Source organism: Perca flavescens, chromosome 16, assembly GCF_004354835.1.
Source record: "Perca flavescens isolate YP-PL-M2 chromosome 16, PFLA_1.0, whole genome shotgun sequence".
Taxonomy (NCBI): domain Eukaryota; kingdom Metazoa; phylum Chordata; class Actinopteri; order Perciformes; family Percidae; genus Perca; species Perca flavescens.
The window spans coordinates 28,826,671-28,845,201 of record NC_041346.1 but is presented as its reverse complement, the minus strand read 5'-3'; the positions used below and the strand labels follow the sequence as shown (position 1 = coordinate 28,845,201).

Below are 18,531 nucleotides of genomic sequence, written 5' to 3'. Positions count from 1 at the left end.
TTTGTATGAACATTAAAAGATTTAACAACTAAGCCATAAACTGAACAAAGGAGGGGTCAAAATGCAAAGTAGCCCTCAGTATCTGGTGTGGCCACAAGCTGCATTAAGTACTGCAGTGCATCTCCTCCTCATGTACTGCACCAGACTGGCCAGTCCATCCTGTACCTGTCCCACAGGTGTGATATTGGGATGTACCGATCCTATGCAGGTGTTATTACACGTGGTCTGCCACTGCGAGGACGATCAGCTGTGCTTCCTGTCTCCCTGCAGCGCTGTCTTATTAGGCGTCTCACAGTAGGGACGTGGCAATGTATTTCCCTGGTCACATCTGCTGTCCTCATGCCTCCTTGCAGCATGCGTAAAGCATGTTCACGCAGATTAGCATGGACCCTGGGCCGCTTTCTTTTGGTGTTTTTCAGAGTCATTAGAAAGGTCTCTTTACTTTAATAATGTTCTTTTAACTGGGACCTTAATTGCCTACCGCCCCTTAAACTGTTATTGTCTTTTCGACCTTTCAACAGGTGCATGTTCATTACTTGTTTATGCTTCATTGAACAAGCATGGAAAACACTGTTTTAACCCTTTACAATGAAGATCTCTAAAGTTATTTAGATTTTTACAAAAGTATCTTTAAATTACAGTGTCCTGAAAAAGGGGCGTTTCTGTTTTTGCTGATTTCATGTAACGAAATGTAAGTCACCCCGGAAATGAAGGATTTACTATCAATGGTACGAGAGAACGTTGGGAATGTATCAAAAACTACAGAACTTAAACCAGACAAAATCCTAATTTTCACCCTGAGCTCATTGAATCCCAAGCTGATGTCTTCAAATAAGCTCAATGAACCAATTTACAGCCCCAAACCCCTAAACTGGTCGCCAAACTCACCAGCCTCCATTTAAATAAACAGTACTTTTAGCGTGTGAAAATTGAACTCAGGAGCAGAAAAAGTTGTTGTTTGGCAGTCAAAAGAAGGCCATTCAAATCCAGCTATATGTTTAATCTACAATGCTGATTTGTCTGGTGGTGGCGAGGACCCTAAACTATACACAACATGGCCGCTGTTACAACATTTGGTATAAAAACGAATAAGAGTTGTGCATGAAGGAATCTCCAGACAGCAGCCAAAATGCAGCAACTTCAGGTACGGCAAAGGAAGGACAGTCCCAGCTAAAAAATAAAATAAAATGAAAAATACACTGCTGTGGATGTTGTTTACTTCATTAATGTGTTTACTGTGTTAATGGACTGAGGATGGGAGGAGGAGACAGTATTCAGTTTAGGCAGAATCTTAACCAGTGCATTCGGTATTCGGCCTAACCCCAAAAATCTGGTTTTGGTGCATCCCTAATATCTTCACATGTAAATGGGTGAATTAAGGGTTTATTTCGACCAAACCAGAGAGGTGATTGTTGGAACCAAGACGGCTGTGAGTTTTATTTTTGATCCTGCATGCAACTTTGAATAGAGTGTGTTTAACGATGATAAAAATGAGTCTGGTGGAGTTTGGTGATGGTGATTTTGGGGCCGTTTCATGTTAAACAAAAAAGATCTTACTCTTTAACAAAAAGGTCTATCTCTGTAGGGATCCTTTCCATAATGTTGTCACACACTTGGAATAATAATCTGAGTCTGTCAGCGACAAAAACAGAACTTTTAGTGGACGGGAACTGACGGTGCACATTTGCCTAATAACTTAGATCGCAGCTTTTTTTCCTCTGTGTTGATTGATATTGGACCAATTTCAAAGATTGTTGTTCTTATCAGTCACTAAGACAAAAAAAACACGGGGAAATAGGTTGAATCCAGGTGGACATTTACCATAGTTACCCTTTAGTTTCTTGTTCTTCTCTCCCCTTAATCGTCTCTCGACCCCTCAGATTTATCTGGTGACCCTTTGGAGGGGCCCGACCCCTAGGTTGGGAACCTCTGGACCAAAGTATCCAACAGTATATAAAGAAGTAGTTAAAGTAGCTCCACCTGGAGCAGCCACAGCAGTTACCTGCTGCTCTAACATTAATATATTATAAAAATACTCCATTACAAGTGACAGTATTCACAGCCAAAAGTACTCATTACGCAAGCCGGCAGCATTTAAATGTTGTAGGTGGTTAGCAATTGTATAAACGGTTGAATAGTTTGAATCAATATTTTGTATTTTATAAGATGATCCTGTGTTTTAGATGTAAAAGATTAATTTAAAAAAACAATCAGTAAATAGTTACATATAAACATATAAATACATACATGTAGGGGAGTAAAAAGAAATATGATTTCCCTTTGAAATGTAGTTTTATAAATGATTATTCTAATTGTATTCTTACCCTTCTTATTCTTATATTGTATAATATTTTTAGAGAAACACATTTTTGGTGGTTTTGTGAATCACAGCGGCTCACTGCTGCCACCTTGTGTTCAAAAGAAAAAATCCACTAAATGCAGCATTGCTCTGGTACATAGTTTTATTATTTTTGACAAATTATTCTCAACAAAGTCATAATTATATAATACTTGTTGCATAAAGACTTAGTTATTTTTTATGTGTCAGTGGCCACAAGTAAAAGGAGCTGCAAAAATACTATTATCCCGTAATACTTGAGTACAGTAATTGAGTAAATGTACTAAGTTACTTTCCACCGCTTGTTGGTGTCATGAACCGATTGAAGTGATAACAAATCTGTTGATGTTTGTTTCACTGAGGCTGGTGTAAAATAAGAAATAGTTTCTCCTTATGGTGTTATTCTAATCTTGCAGACTGTTATGATGTTGTTTTTTCTATTTGTTTAAACCAGTGGTGTAGTCTAATGCATTGTAGTGGGTATACTGTAGCTACAAATTGGCCAGAATCTGCCTTTGGGTGAGGAGTCAGTGACTTCATTTCCTGTATATGCTGTAGTATACGCTTTTATGCAGCAATTCACGGTAGAATTACCTTTATTTAGCCTATGTGAAGAAGAAAAACTGATGACAATTCAAAATATATCAAAAAATATGATGTAAAGTTTGTTGTTACATGTCATTGGGCATTTTTAAGAAGGGTATATGGAAATCCTGGAGCTTTCTAGTGGAGCCTACTGCGTATACCTGCGTATCACACCACTGGTTTAAACTACTTCTATAATGAGGATCGCAAAGTGTTTTTAATTTCGCTCACGTTGAGGTTTTTATGCCAACAGAAGGATTTAAGTTTCGCTGCGCACTTCACTTCACTTTCGTTTTGCGTCAAAGTGAAAGTAAAGTTGACTCGGTGTGTCTGAAGAACGTCTTCTTCGCCGCGTTGTCACCGATGAACGCCGCGGCTTTAGAGAATTACGTAAAACCTGAACACATACTGTACGGTAAAGCCTTCGGTGAAAGGTGAGCATTCTGTAGCCTACAAATGTTTTTTTGTTAATGCAGTTCATCTCGAGCGGAAAGCCAGATTTCACCAGTATCAGGCCAAAGTCCAACGTGGAATGTAGGTTACGGTATTTTAAGTGCGTCGTTATTTGCCCTTCTGCTTTTAAATACGACTATTTGAAAGAGTAGTCGTCCTCAGATCCGTGATTTACTCAAATCAAAGTAAAAAATGGGCTTAAAATACACTCCGGTAACGCCTTCCATTACAGCAGCGTACAACGTAATGACTCCAGGGTCAAACCTATTGGGCAATAATCTTAACGTCTGGGAGGAATTTAGATATCATTTATCCTGTAGTTAGTTGCTATTTAACTGCTCTTATATTAGTATTAAAAGCTACGACATGAGCAGGGGCGGAGCCAGACGTTGTAAACATTGGGGACTCTGCCCAAACCTAGGGGGGTGGGGTCTGAGGGCATGCTCCATTTACAGCAGCTACATGTACTATTTTCAAAACATTTGATAAAAGCATGCCTAAAAATCTGTAGATCATTTGGGAAAACATGATAGTTGTGACATCCTATTTTTTGACATCCTATCGCTTTTTTTGTCGACGTTTGATGCTTTTTCCCCAAAGTTTCAGGAGAGATTTGGATAACCCGGTAATTGATTATTATTTTGTGCAGATGTGTAACCAGTTTAAAGGTCCAGCGTGTGGGAATTTCTCCCGTCTAGCGTTGAGATCAGATATCGCAATCAACTCTTTCGCCCCACGCAGTTCAAAATAGGTATTACAGCTACGGTAGCCTTCACGCTTCAAAAAGCCGGTCTCTTGCGCTTTTCAATCTCCTTTTTTCTTTTTCTGGGTGAAGAAGAAGAAGACTCCTGTTGCTGAAATGTGGATTTTGAATATGTGTGGTTCTTCAAACTTGCCGGGGCCGGGAAGCGACGATACCCGTTAGCAGCATTAGCAGCACCTGTGAGTTTATCATGGGACAGCAAAAAACATAAAAAACATAAAGGTGGAGCAGTACGTCCTGTATGTCCCTTACCGGCTAACGCATTTCAAGATGGAGCTAGAATATGGAGCGTCTACCCCAGTTCATGCAAACACAAATGTAAAACTTCAAGCCAATAGGAATACTTGGAATTGATGGTGGAGGTAAATATTCAAGAAAAAGGACACGTTTGTGAACGGGCAACACAGATTTTGATAATAAAATAAACAACTAAACATATCGCACACTGGGCCTTTAAGATGTAAACAAAAGAGTTATCTAGGTCTGTTAACCCTGGCGGGTTAGAACTACGATTTTAGGCGGAGAAAGGCATTTACGTTACGTTTGAGGAACCAGCGTTTGAAAGCTGAATATATTTGGGATTTTAAACTGCATGTTAACACACTGACTGTCATGTGTTGTCTCTAACCTCCAGAGATGGATGACAGCCGCCGCAACGACAGCAGCCAGATGGCAGAGCTGCTTCAGCCGGAAATACTGCACAAGGGCAAGGATAGCACAAGTCTGGTCGCCTGCTCCCCATCCTCCTCTGAACCCCACTCTTCCTCTGAACCCCACTCTTCCTCTGCATCCTCTTCCTCTAAACGCCCCTCATCTTCGTCTGAACACCACTCTTCCTCTGAACCCCCCTCATCTTCCTCTGAACACCACTCTTCCTCTAAAGCCACCTCATCTTCCTCTGAACACCACTCTTCCTCTGCATCCTCTTCCTCTAAACCCCACTCTTCCTCTGAAACCCCCTCTTCTTCTGCACACCCCTCATCCTCCTCTGCCCCCTCCGGTAACGGAGAGAGAGATGTACGTAGTAGACGTGTGGAGGGGGACGAGGCGGGGAGGACGAAGAGGGAGGACGCCGCCTCGTCTTGTTGTCCACTGAACGACCTGAAGCGACTTCCACAGTGTGACAAAAGGCTGGGACCTCTGAAGTTCAGCCACGCGCACACCGTCCTCATAGATGTGAGATTTGGACCTTTTGTTTGTCCTTTTTTACCCAAAAAGAGGTGCTTTTTGACCGCAGGAACATACCCCAGAAGTAGGAACTCGTTTTAACCGCAGAGATCAGGGTCAAAATTAAGTTCTGGGGTTATTTCCCCCCAAAGTACTATACCTCCCTGATAACGGGGTAGTACTTTCTGAAAGTACAGGATCTTTCGGGGTGGGGTTTGCAGGGATGGCAGTTGCTGATTGGGCAAACACACACAGTGAGGCTGCTTCATTTTGCCTCCATTCATTTAGCAAGAAAGTTCTCAAATCGTTTCATGACTAAATTAGGACGGGTAGAGAACATTTCTCTGTTTGATAACATTAAAAGTACATTTAGGCTTTACTGTCAGCTACCCTATGATGCTCATTAACTATGCCCTGGTAGCCGAGCTGCACCAATCACATTGGGGTATCTGATATAGGCGGGCCAGAGGCGAGCTGAACAGATGACGACAGCGCTGCAATGGCTACGGCTGAACAGAAGTTGTTTGAAACGGCTTTGGCCGCTACAATGAACGAGTTAGACTTGGCTTTTATCTAAAAGAGGAACAGAAGATGGCGCTCAAATCGTTCCTTTGCAAGAAGGATGTTTTTGCTGTTTGCCCAGCGGATAGGGCAAGAGTTTAATCTACCAGTTAGCTCCTCTGATAGCTAGGAGTTTAATCTACCAGTTAGCTCCGCTGGTAGCTAAGAGTTTAATCTACCAGTTAGCTCCTCTGGTAGCTAGGAGTTTATTCTACCAGTTAGCTCCTCTGGTAGCTAAGAGTTTAATCTACCAGTTAGCTCCTCTGGTAGCTAGGAGTTTAATCTACCAGTTAGCTCCTCTGGTAGCTAAGAGTTTAATCTACTCCTCTGGTAGCTTTTAATCTACCAGTTAGCTCCTCTGGTAGCTAAGAGTTTAATCTACCAGTTAGCTCCTCTGGTAGCTAAGAGTTTAATCTACCAGTTAGCTCCGCTGGTAGCTAAGAGTTTAATCTACCAGTTAGCTCCTCTGGTAGCTAAGAGTTTAATCTACCAGTTAGCTCCGCTGGTAGCTAAGAGTTTAATCTACCAGTTAGCTCCTCTGGTAGCTAGGAGTTTAATCTACCAGTTAGCTCCTCTGGTAGCTAGGAGTTTAATCTACCAGTTAGCTCCTCTGGTAGCTAAGAGTTTAATCTACCAGTTAGCTCCTCTGGTAGCTAAGAGTTTAATCTACCAGTTAGCTCCTCTGGTAGCTAAAAGTTTAATCTACCAGTTAGCTCCTCTGGTAGCTAGGAGTTTAATCTACCAGTTAGCTCCTGTGGTAGCCAAAAGTTTAATCTACCAGTTAGCTCAGCTGGTAGCTAAGCATATGGGTATACTCTGGATATGTCACCCCGTGTATTGTTGTGAATGGTCGTAGTGTTATCCAATTGCGTGCAGTGAGATTTTCAAATGCATGCTTGGTGCCGCCCCTCGAGTTGGGCCATTTTCATTACTCATTGCCAGACCAAAGAATTTCTCTTATAGGAAGAAGTTCCACTCCCTCGTTACTTCCGGCTTCTGAACTGGTTGCAGTTCCACCAGAGATCCATATAGGGGGCACCCACAGGCCAGTGCAGAATGAATGGGACTCTATGGGGCTATACCCCTCAAAATCCACTTTTCTCAGGATATAATTTTAGATTTTTTTTTAATTTTTAGAAAATACACACAGCTGGGTGTTAGATTTTTTTTAAAGTCGCTTTTTTGTTCTACAAAGCCTTTTAAAATGTCAGTCATACACATATACGGCCGGAGATACTGCTTTACGGCAAGCTCTGAGTCGCTTCCTTTGTTCTCCGATCTCCGATCGTAATCAGACCTTCACTGACCAATCAGCATTCATTAGCAGAATGCTAGCGTGTTCTGGACAACAACGACTCACCCTGTAAGAAATCAAAAGGACATAAGTACTCGTTCATTCAACTTTCGACCTATAATCCATGTTGAACTTGCCAAATCTACAATCAAATCTGAGGTTTCTCAACGACAATCAGGCGAAAGAGACACATTTAGCCGTCTAGCTCCATATAGTCCCATTCATTTTGCACTGGACCGCGATCACCCCCAGTGGAACTCTGGTGGAACTGCAACCAAATTCGGTACAATGGGGCTGAATAGGGAGTGGAACAGCTTTCTGTAGACCGGCTTTGGCCAGACCCTTAATCTTTCGGATTTGGGTCTGGATTTCCAGGCTAGCTGTCGGCTTGAATGAGGGGAAAATAAGAATTGCATTCTCTGATTGTTTCAGGTTAAGTTTCTAAAACATCAAACCATGAAACTCACAACAGATGATTTTGTGGAGACAGACGCTCTCGTAGTTTCATTCTCCTTCTCTGCATTTCATTTGTATTTGTGTGAAGTAAACAATAAAGTAGACTCTAGTATTGATTTATGACCATTTTAGGACAGGGGAAGAAGGTTTCTCTGTGTCTGATAACGTTAAAAGTAAAGTTAGAATTATAAATGAACAGCTTTTACTTGTAATGGAGTATTTTTACATTGAGGACCTGAGTACTTTTTCAACTGCTCTCTGTTTCACACACAGCACATACTGTAGTCTAGCTGTGCAGAAAGAAATTGTTTTTGACTATTGTTTTTTTTAGGTTGCTGCTTTCAATTATGGAAAAGGACCCTTGCCTCAGAGAGGGAGAGACATGTGGCACAGTAACTTTGTGAAAAGTCCGTGTTCACCGTCCAGTTTCATGATCAAGACTGGACTTATGAAGGTGTGTTTGAGACTATTAACTGATCTACATTTATGCTGGCTTTATGATGTGATCCACATGTACAGCTAGGGCTGCTCAATCATGGAAAAAAACATGATCACAATTAGGGCTGCACAATTAATCACAATTTAATCGATATCGCAATATGGTCTAGTGCAATATCCAAATGGCAGGGGGGGCACAATATTAATATTATTATTGTTAAAGGCAAAATATGCGTCAATCTACAAATTATATGATACAGACTAAAATGTTTTCGTTTTGTATAGATCCTCGCTAAAATCACACTATAATCATTTTAATTTTATTTTTATATTTTTCTATGAAAATGAGAATAACGATACAAAAATGATCATTCCCTCTAATATCGTGAATCATATCGCAATCGCAATATCAGTCAAAATAATCGTAATTTGATATTTTCCTCATATCGTGCAGCCCTAATCACAATTATTTTGGTCAATCTTAAAATCAGGATTGTTTTCATATTATGACTTTTGCAAAGATGTTGGATTTATTGAACCTAAAAAAAAAAACGTGAAACAGTTAAACAAATCAACAGTGAAAACACCTTGAACTGTGATATTTCCCTTGAATACTTTTCAGTTTGAACTTTTTGAATTCCCCTTAAAATAAGAAAATCTTTTAAAAACAAGTAACAAATGGAACACAAATAAAAGAAAAATTAAACTAAATTTATGACATAAATCTGTGTCATCCACAACACAAGACAATATAACAGTTTGCTTGCAAAACATAATGTTAATGTGCAAAAGAAAAACTATTTCTCTCCATTAAATAGTTTTTGCTGTAATAAAAATAGATTGATAGATTGCACAGCCCTACATGTAGCTACAGATTAACTCTACCCCCAGAAAATAATGGATTGTATCAACACAAGAAAAATCTGAAAGGTTGGTGTTGTTGAAGGACTCTTTTCTGTCCAAAGTCACCGACCCAGACGATGAGGTGGGACGTGATCTACAAGCAGCTGAGCGCTCTGGCCAAGAAGACCGCCGCGAGCGTCAACGATGTGAAGGTACGTTGTCAGTAGAGCTGCAAAGACTAATCGATTAGTTGTCAACTGTTAAATTAATCACAAACGCTTTGATAATTGGTTTGAATCACTATTTATGAAAAAAAGTCAAACTTCTAGTTTCTTCTCTCCTCTGGGACAGTAAACTGAATATCTTTGAGTTGGGGACAAAACGAGACATTTGAGGACGTCATCTTGGGCTTTTTGGGGAAACGCTGATCCACATTTCTCTGACATTTTAGAGCTCAAACAACTAATCCATTAATCGCGAATATAATCGACAGATTAATCAACAATGAAAATAATGCTTAGTTGCAGTGCTAGTTGTGGGATGTTATTAATATAAGTTAAACAGTTAACTACAATATAAAATGAAGAAGTATACAGTCTATTTCTCAACTTGCTAGTGCAAGAAGCGATAATATTGTCTTATTGTTACACTAATGCATAAATCTTTGCATTTTGCACATATTCTTCATACTAAAATTGCACATTCCATCTTCTTTGTTTTATTTTTTCTTAAAATGGATCTATTTTACATACTTTGTATTGTACATTTCTATTTTCTATTTATGATTCTCAACTCTTTTCTCTTGCTATGTTTATTGGGACCGTGTGAAAACCTAAACCTGATTCTAATCTGTCTGCAAAAAACATAAAATGTACTCTTTCAAACTCTCACCAGGATGCTATCTTCAAATATAACCCCAAGTATAAAAGTCAGTGGTCCTTTGATGCCCTCTCCAGCTTTGTTGAGGTTAGTGTCCATGTGTTTACTTCAAATCATTCAACCGTCAGTTTAGTGTCTAAACCCTCTAATGATAGAAAATTATATTTTTCTTCTAGGTTATCCCGAAAGAAGAAAATAACTTCCCTAAACTGTTTCCAAAGATTGCTGCGTTGGCCTTAAAGCTGCCTGAACTCGTGCAGAAGGTATGAAACAGACTGGCTCCAGTTCACTCTACAGTTGGTCTGGTTTTGTGTGTTTTTAAGAACGGCAACCAATCCGGTGCATGTTGCCCCCTTCGCTACTGTAAACAACAACAACAAGAAACTTCGAGCTAACGAGCTACAAGCTGAGTCAAGTTTTAAAGTGCTCATATTATGATTTTTGGCTTTTCCCCTTTACTTTATTGTGTTATATATCTTTTTTTTTTTTTAATAGGTTTACAAAGTGAAAAAGCCCAAAGTCCACCCGAAAGGGACTAGGGGTATCACGATACCAAAAATTCATAGTCGGTGCCAATACCAGTACAATAACACGATTCTCGATGTCGAGTTCGAAAAAAAAAAAAAAAAAGGATTTTCTAAGATTCCATGTACTTTAACTTGAAACATGAACTTCTTTATTAAAATATTTGAAAAATATCAAAATGTCATAACAAGACCTACAAAACATGTGCAATAGAGTATAGAACAACATAATAAAGGGCAATGAATGGTCATAGTGCAACAACTAGTGTCCCCAGACACATTCCAGACCTCCAGGCATCTTTTCAAAAGGTACTGGGCTAAAACAACTACAGTGTTTCTTGTAATGACATTTTGATATTTTTCAAATATTTTAATAAAGAAGTTCATGTTTCAAGTTCAAGTACATGGAATCTTAGAAAATACTTTTTTTTTTTTTTTACCGTGGTATCGAAATCAGCATCGAGAATCATGTTATTTTACTGGTATTGGCACAAACTATGAATTGACTGAATTTTTGGTATTGTGACACCCCTACCTCTAAAGACAATTATGAACCTGAAAATGAGCATAATATGAACACTTTAAGAGAAATTTGGATGGTGCAACAAGTCAGGCCTGCTTGGTTCTTTCAGGGAATGATTGTAAAGATTTACAAAGAATATGTCCACGGCATTAACTCTCTGACTGGAACGTTCTAGCATGTTTTCCCACCATTTATAGAAAAAGATTATTATGCCGGGCAAGATAAAGACACATGACACCAGTTTGCCCCTCATTTAATATTATATGTGGCATTTTCTTTTGCGGGGTACAAATGTTCTACCAAAACAAGATCCTTCCAGACCGTTTTTTCCCCCCTCCTTTCCCAGAATGTAGGTGCGATGCGAAACTACTTTACAGTTCACTCACACCGACGATGATAGTGAAGTGTGTGTTCCGTGATTTCAGGGAATCCCGCTGCTTCGGACCGGACACCCTGCATCCATCACTCTGTCACAAGCTCAGATCTCCTGCCTGCTCGCCAACGCATTTTTCTGTACTTTCCCTCACCGCAACACCACACATCACAGCGCAGAGTACCACAACTACCCCTCTATTAACTTCACCAGGTCAGGAAACATCCGTCACAAACGGTTTTGTTTGTTTTGTGTTTAAAAGCCCTTCTAGGGACAGGCATTGGATATTAGCAATAGTTATAAATGCTGGGATGCTGTACATTGGAGATGTTTTTGCACAAATGCATCCGTCCCTATTCAAATAAACATGAAATTAAAATGATTGCAGCAAAAATACTTGCTGCCTGTACGTTAACGCTTCATTCTCTTTCTGCATGCAGTCTGTTTGGACAGTGGTCACAGCGGAAGAAAGAGAAGCTGCGGGCCATCATGTATTACTTCAAGGTGGTTACAGATGAGAGTGAGTTGATGCTAAACCTCCTCTTCCTCCTGTTTTTTGGGACATGTCGGTGAAGATCTGTGACTGTTGTTGATGTCTTTGCAGACACTAAACCAAAAGGACTGGTGACGTTTGAGAGGCGCTGCCTACAAGGCCAGGCCGCGTCCGACTGGAGAAAGTAAGTAAGAACAATAGTCATATTTATTTATAGAGACTACTTAAAACACAAGCTTCACACAAGACGTACAATTTAAATCAAGAAGATTAATGATGATAGCGATAAAATAACAAAACAAGGTCAGGTAAATAAGATCAAAGACATTCAAAGATACATAAAGGATCATAGACTTTAGTGGAAGCAGCTAGCTAGCCATTCGCGGGCTCAATAAACATTTCCATGGCAACAGCGAGCTCCACCAATCAGAGATGTCGCTGTTACGCTTAGGATTTTGAGTAGTGTAGTACCTCTCTGTGACACTGCAAATAAAACATGTTTTTCTTAAAACAAAGTCAAATTTATTTGGACTTCTGGCTCCTACAGGAGCATACGCCTTCGTTTCATAATCTTGTAGCTCATGGTCAGTCTACCTTGGATGGTTTACTCATTATGGCTATAATCAAAATACTTATGGAGAAAATGAACGAGATTTTGAATTCCGGAAACAGAGCAACTATCACAGGACTCTTGTTATACATCCATGGTATATATTCATGAATTAAAGTATTGGACACATTAAAATGTTGGCCTTGATGATGACGCTAGATGAAAAGTCAGAGGATAACCAAAGTTATTACAATACATCCTGAGGGGAACATGAATGATGAAGCACATTTCATCCCAGTTAATCCAACAGTTGTTGAGATATTTCAGTGAGAACCAAACTGTTGGACGGATGATTGGCATCCATAAAGTCGTGCAGCTAGCATGACTAATAGAATGATTCCTCTGTATGAAAAACACACTAGTGTAAATCACTTTATCTCTTTGTTGTTGTTGTTGTTGTTCTTGCGGTAGCTGTGATGAGAAGCCGCCTAAACTGCACGTCGCCACACGAGGAACCATCGAGACCGAAGGCACAGGGTTGCTCCAGGTAGGAACTAGTCTGTATCATTGATGTTCAACTCCCGGGATTGCTCCCGTGTTGCAGGAAATTCCACCGGATGCATGTCTTTTCCATTTCCTACCGCTTTCTTTGTGATGGAATTTTAAATTCGGTGGATTAATGAGGACTATTGTTGACAGTTGTCAGATCTCTGCAGGGTAAATCCAGACAGCTAGCTAGACTATCCGTCCAATCTGAGTATTCTCTCGCACGACTATTTTGCAGTGGCTCTGTGCGAAGTTTAGCGCCGCCCATGACAATTCTAATTGGTCTAAAGAAATGCCAATAAACCAGAGCACGTTTTCCTCCCATACCCGAATGCTATAGACCCTTTTCACGGCAGACATATTGACATGTCACAGTAGGGAAAGCACAGGTGTATTCAAAACCATTAACGATGGCTGCATTCCACTTAGGAGAGACCCTGGTATTAAACCATTACTGATGGCTGCATTCCACTTAGGAGAGACCCTGGTATTAAACCATTACTGATGGCTGCATTCCACTTAGGAGAGACCCTGGTATTAAACCATTAATGATGGCTGCATTCCACTTAGGAGAGGCCCTGGTATTAAACCATTACTGATGGCTGCATTCCACTTAGGAGAGGTCCTGGTATTAAACCATTACTGATGGCTGCATTCCACTTAGGAGAGACCCTGGTATTAAACCATTACTGATGGCTGCATTCCACTTAGGAGAGGTCCTGGTATTAAACCATTACTGATGGCTGCATTCCACTTAGGAGAGGTCCTGGTATTGTGCATGCTGACTCACTGAAATATCTTACTGGGACACTTGATGGAACTGAGCCATCGTTAAGGTTATCAATGTCAGCTGTGCTCCTCCTACTATGACAAGTCAACATGTCTGCTGTGAAAAAAGTCCATTTGGAGTAGCCAGACCCTTCTTCAGCACAATCCCCAGCTGTTTAACTCCAGAACTTGTTTTATTTGGGGTGGATTGTAAGCAAGACACTAGACCCCAAAGTTGCACTACATACACACACTATTATTGGGTTAAACTGCAGAAATAGAATGTCACTACATTGTACTGTGTGATTATGTGTGTATGTGACAATTAAGAATAAAGTAAGTTTGTTTTTTAACCCTAAGTAACCGTGTGTGTGTGTGTGTGTGTGTGTGTGTGTGTGTGTGTGTGTGTGTGCGCGGGTGGATTTTGCCTGCAGCTCTATAGGTGGAGGTGTCCTGGGCTCTGGTCTGGTGCAGGAGGAGATCCTGTTCCTCATGAATCCAGAGCTGATCGTGTCCCGCCTCTTCACTGAGAAACTCGCAGACAACGAGTGTCTGATTGTTACAGGTACAGTAGCAAAGATATGATTAGTGGATTAATGGTAGGGGTGTCACGATTTCAATTCTAAATTGAAAATCAATTACAATGACCTATGATTTTCGACTACCGAAATCGGAAGCAGGATTGTCGATTCCCCCAGTATTTCCTTCTCGGTCCACACCCACCCTTTTGCGCACGTCTGAAAAAAACCCCCAAAAAACAGACAGCGCAGCTTACCGGCTGGTAGCATGCAGCTAAAGATACAGGGTTAGCTTAGCGGTAGCATGCAGCTGCTCTTCTCCCGACTCCATGGCAACTGCCAGAGTCGGAGATAACGCAGAAACAACCAAACTAGAAAAAAAATCCTCCTGCTTTCCTGAAGTCACCGTGTGGCAACATTTTGTCCTTCCCCGTGAGTAGATTATGGAAATAAACAACGAAGGCAAAGCACGTGGGCGCCGACAGGACTCCATGGATCATTCATGTGCACCTTGTTAAACTAATGGTGCCTTCAATTGCACCTTGTGAACTCTGACAAACTCAAACTGTTGTCGCAAAGTACCCATCTGCCTTCTAGTGGCTCTGATTGTGGCATTGCCGTTTCTAATAAAAAAAAAATCAAAAGTCAGATCAAATCGTGACACCCAAAATTTGTGGATTAATTATTGTTAAATTACACAAATAAATCAATAGTATTTTTGATAATCAACTAAAATGTGAGGATTTGCCGTTTTCCATCACTGGGAACTAAATAACTTTGGGTTCTGTTCCTCAGGCTGTCAGCAGTTCAGCCTTTACTCTGGTTACGGTGAGACCTTTGAGTGGGCGGGCCCTTATGAAGACCGCCTCGACAGGTATGAATGCTTCTGGTTATGTCTCTTATCGTTGAACATATTTAGTTTTCTCACATTTTGGGTCTTTACAGAGACGAGTGGGCTCGGCTGAAGAGGCAGATCTTAGCCATCGACGCTGTGAACTACAAACACAGACGGGAGCAGTACGAGATGCGCCGCGTCATGCGGGAACTCAACAAGGTCAGGTTTATCTTTGTGTGTATTGGTATTATTTTGTGTCATTATTTTACCATTAACATAAAAAAATTATAAATTAAAAAATAATGAATAGGTCAAATTAAATAGGAAAATAAATAAATATGGGAAATCATACAAAGGCAAATAAATAAAGACTAATAAAACAGAAATACGAATTTGTCACATTCTATTTATTTAATATACATTTGGGACATTTAATGGAATATTACTTATTAATTGATCCACATTTGTTACTCTAGTGAGTGTTGGCAGCAGGCCTGTGTTGTTCTATGGTTATCATATTTACGTGATTTGTTGTTGTCCTTGAAGGCGTACTGTGGATTTAGGCAGGATGGGTACAATGAGCCCGACATCGCCACGGGCAAGTGGGGCTGTGGAGCTTTCAACGGAGACCCACAACTCAAAGGTACTTTTATAAAATGTCCATCAATCAGTCCGTTCATTAAAGTGACTATATGTAACTTTTTAATGTTTCTGAAGCTCTGTCATTTTTCATACAATGGTCTAAAATGACCTGTAACAGCAAACAAGACTAACCGTGCAAAGAACGCTATTTTTATATAGTTTTTAGTAAGTCCTCTGCCCGGGTCAAATTTTTTCCATGAAGTCACAGAATGATTTATGGCAGGTAGACGGCGCTACAGTCCCACATTCTGATGGGTCACAGATTTCTTTGTAACACCAGAGAAGCCTGCGTTAGTGTATCCAGCCAGAGGAGCCAGGTAAAAGGAAGCAGGAGATTTCTTTTTATAGGCTTAATTGTATTTTAATGCTATTTTAGAAGTTATCTGCTGTAGTTATGATTGATACTGGGGCAGGACCATCACAGGAAAGAAGGAAATTAAACAAAGAACTAAAAGCTAAAAAGGGAAGTGAAAGACGACGATAACATCGGACTTTAACAGATGGAGACAATTATGGGATAAACAGATATTAAAGCTTTAGTGCGTAACTTTTTGATATTGATGAACGTCCGTAACATTCAAGCCGTTACCAAATGAGTTGCTACAAAGCTAATTAAGTCTATCAGCTCCACACAACTCTCTCTGGATCTATCAGTGTGACTGTGTTCAGAAGATTGTGGCGTCTGGTGACTTTACCGCGCAGAAACTCGAGTGAAGATAACGACCTCTTCTGAAGAGTCCGTCATGTTTTAATCCTCCGTGTCCTCCTTGGCTACTAGCAACGGCGTGGAGGAGGGGTGGGGGGGAGGTGCTTACATGATCACGTAAGGCTTGTATCATGTGGGTGCGCCTACAGTGTTGTTGTCTTTACTTAGAATTCCTCATGGGGGCGACAGAAACTACAAACTATAGCTTTAAACTGACCAAAGTGCTGTACAAAAAAGCACTAAGGTGTTGTATTAAAGAACATTAAAATGTAAAAATAAAAGTAGAACGAAATCACAAAAAGAACATCCAACGACAACAACAAGCAGCACTTTACAAATAGGGAATTATAGACATGGTGATAACAGATGATGGGGCTGCAAAGATTTATCCATTAGTTGTCAACTATTTAAATAGTCGGCAACTATTTTGATCGATTAATCGGTTTGAGGCTTCTCTGATGTCAGCTTGTTAAATGTGAATATTGTTCTAGTTTCTTCACTCCTCTGTGACAGAACACTGAATATCGTTGAGTTGTGGACAAAAACGAGACATTTTAAGAACAAGAGTCTCGGTGAATAAGATCCGTGACCATAACAGATGACGGTGCCTGACCTAGAGGAGACACTTTTTCTTCATGTTCAGCGGTGATCCAGCTGATGGCGGCAGCCAGGGCGAAGCGAGGACTGGCCTTCTTCACCTTTAACGATGAAAAGCTGAAGCAGGGCCTGCAGCAGACGCACCACCTGATGGTCACACAAGGAACTACAGTTGGTGAGAGATTTCAGGACATTTAAACTGCTCAAATGAGGTCTGAACGATTTGTTGAATAAAAAAAAAAAAATCTTTTTTAGCTACTGTACATATTACACCTTCCTACGAGCCTGTTAAAATCCACAGTATAAATAAACAGTATAGCATAAATATAATAATGAAGAGAAATATAACAAAAAAAGTGACAATAAGTAACTTTTTAATGTTTCTGAAGCTCTGTCATTTTTCAACAGTAGGGTTGGGTTTGGATTTTTCCGATTCCGAACCGGTACTTTTAAAAACAATTCAGACTCCTAAACCGATTCTTGAAAAACTGAAAAATGACGTCAAAGAAAGGCTTTTACGTCCGTTCTGGTGAGCCCAGAGGGAAAATATGGCATTTTAAAAGTAGCTCTACATTTACAGTAGCTAGCTAACGGTAGACTACAGAGAGAAGGTGATATTTTTAAGTCCGTTTTGGAGCGACAGAGGGAAAATATTTCAATCGACACGTTAAGTGGAACCGAAATTTGCGCACTGTATGCGTAGGAACCGGTTCCATAGTGGAACCGGGTTTCGGTACCCAACCCTATTCAACAGCAAACGAGACTAAGTGAAATTCTAATTTTTCTCCTTCACAGGGAAACTGTTTGGACTCCTGGAGAACTACTGCGCTGTTCAGCAGGCGTCCGGCGGGTCACACGTGGAGCTGTTTGAGTTCATCGGGAACGAACTGAGACCTTCCCGCAGTCAGCTGTGAGGACGGAGTCAGGGCTGCTTCGGGATTTTGCACTAAAATCTAACCCAAATGTTTTTACAACAGAAATGAAGAAGCTACTTAATTATCTTTTTTGTTTGTTTGTAACTTTAGAAAAAGTAAACCCTCTCAATCATCACGTATGAAGCACTAGAAGTGTGTGGCGGTGTCTGTATCTGCAGAGACTCTGCCTTCTTTTCTTCTTTTGGCCTCCGTAAAGAGCCTTTTGGACGTGGACGTGTAACCCCCCCAGCCAATAAGTGTGCAGCCCACTCTCATTCCCAATACCTCCGTGAAACAATTAGAAAATAATGTTTTTATTCACGGCTTTTGTTCTTACCAGCATATATCGCTCTCTCTCTCTTTCTCGTCCTTCCCCTTCCCCCCCCTCTCTCTCTCTCTCTACCCCAGACAACTTTGAACGCTGTGTGTTTACACACTCAAAAACAACAGAAAATGCTGCTAAGTACACCTTTTATTTGATAGTTTACGTAGCGATGGGACATATCAGTCCTTATTTGGCATGCTTTTGGGGACATTATATCATTTCTAAGAATTGTTTTCTCTGTTTGATTTGCATTTGGCTGGAAGGAGGAGAGGTTTTGGTATCCTCAGTTTATAATATCGTTTAAGTTCAGTTCACAAAGTTCGATTGTACGTTTGCAGATCTTTATCGATGAAATAAAGGTCTTACTATTGCACCATCTCATTCTCCTGATAACCATTTATTCAGCCTAGGCATCAGAAAAGCCCCGAACAGCAGGGCTA

At 40.4% G+C, this 18,531-nt stretch overlaps 1 protein-coding gene across 1 annotated transcript; it reads left to right on the top strand.

Annotated features, from left to right (window-relative positions):
• The first annotated feature begins 4,473 nt into the window (after positions 1-4,473).
• pargl (poly (ADP-ribose) glycohydrolase, like) lies at positions 4,474-18,469 on the top strand. The gene is made up of 16 exons (XM_028601074.1): positions 4,474-4,501; positions 4,774-5,315; positions 7,949-8,071; positions 9,021-9,110; positions 9,793-9,864; positions 9,954-10,040; positions 11,250-11,410; positions 11,638-11,717; positions 11,802-11,874; positions 12,712-12,787; positions 13,972-14,119; positions 14,868-14,946; positions 15,018-15,126; positions 15,454-15,550; positions 16,899-17,027; positions 17,648-18,469. The coding sequence occupies exons 2-16, from the start codon at positions 4,776-4,778 to the stop codon at positions 17,764-17,766; spliced, it is 1,983 nt and encodes a 660-aa protein (XP_028456875.1). The 5' UTR covers positions 4,474-4,501; positions 4,774-4,775; the 3' UTR covers positions 17,767-18,469.
• Positions 18,470-18,531: the final 62 nt, after the last annotated feature.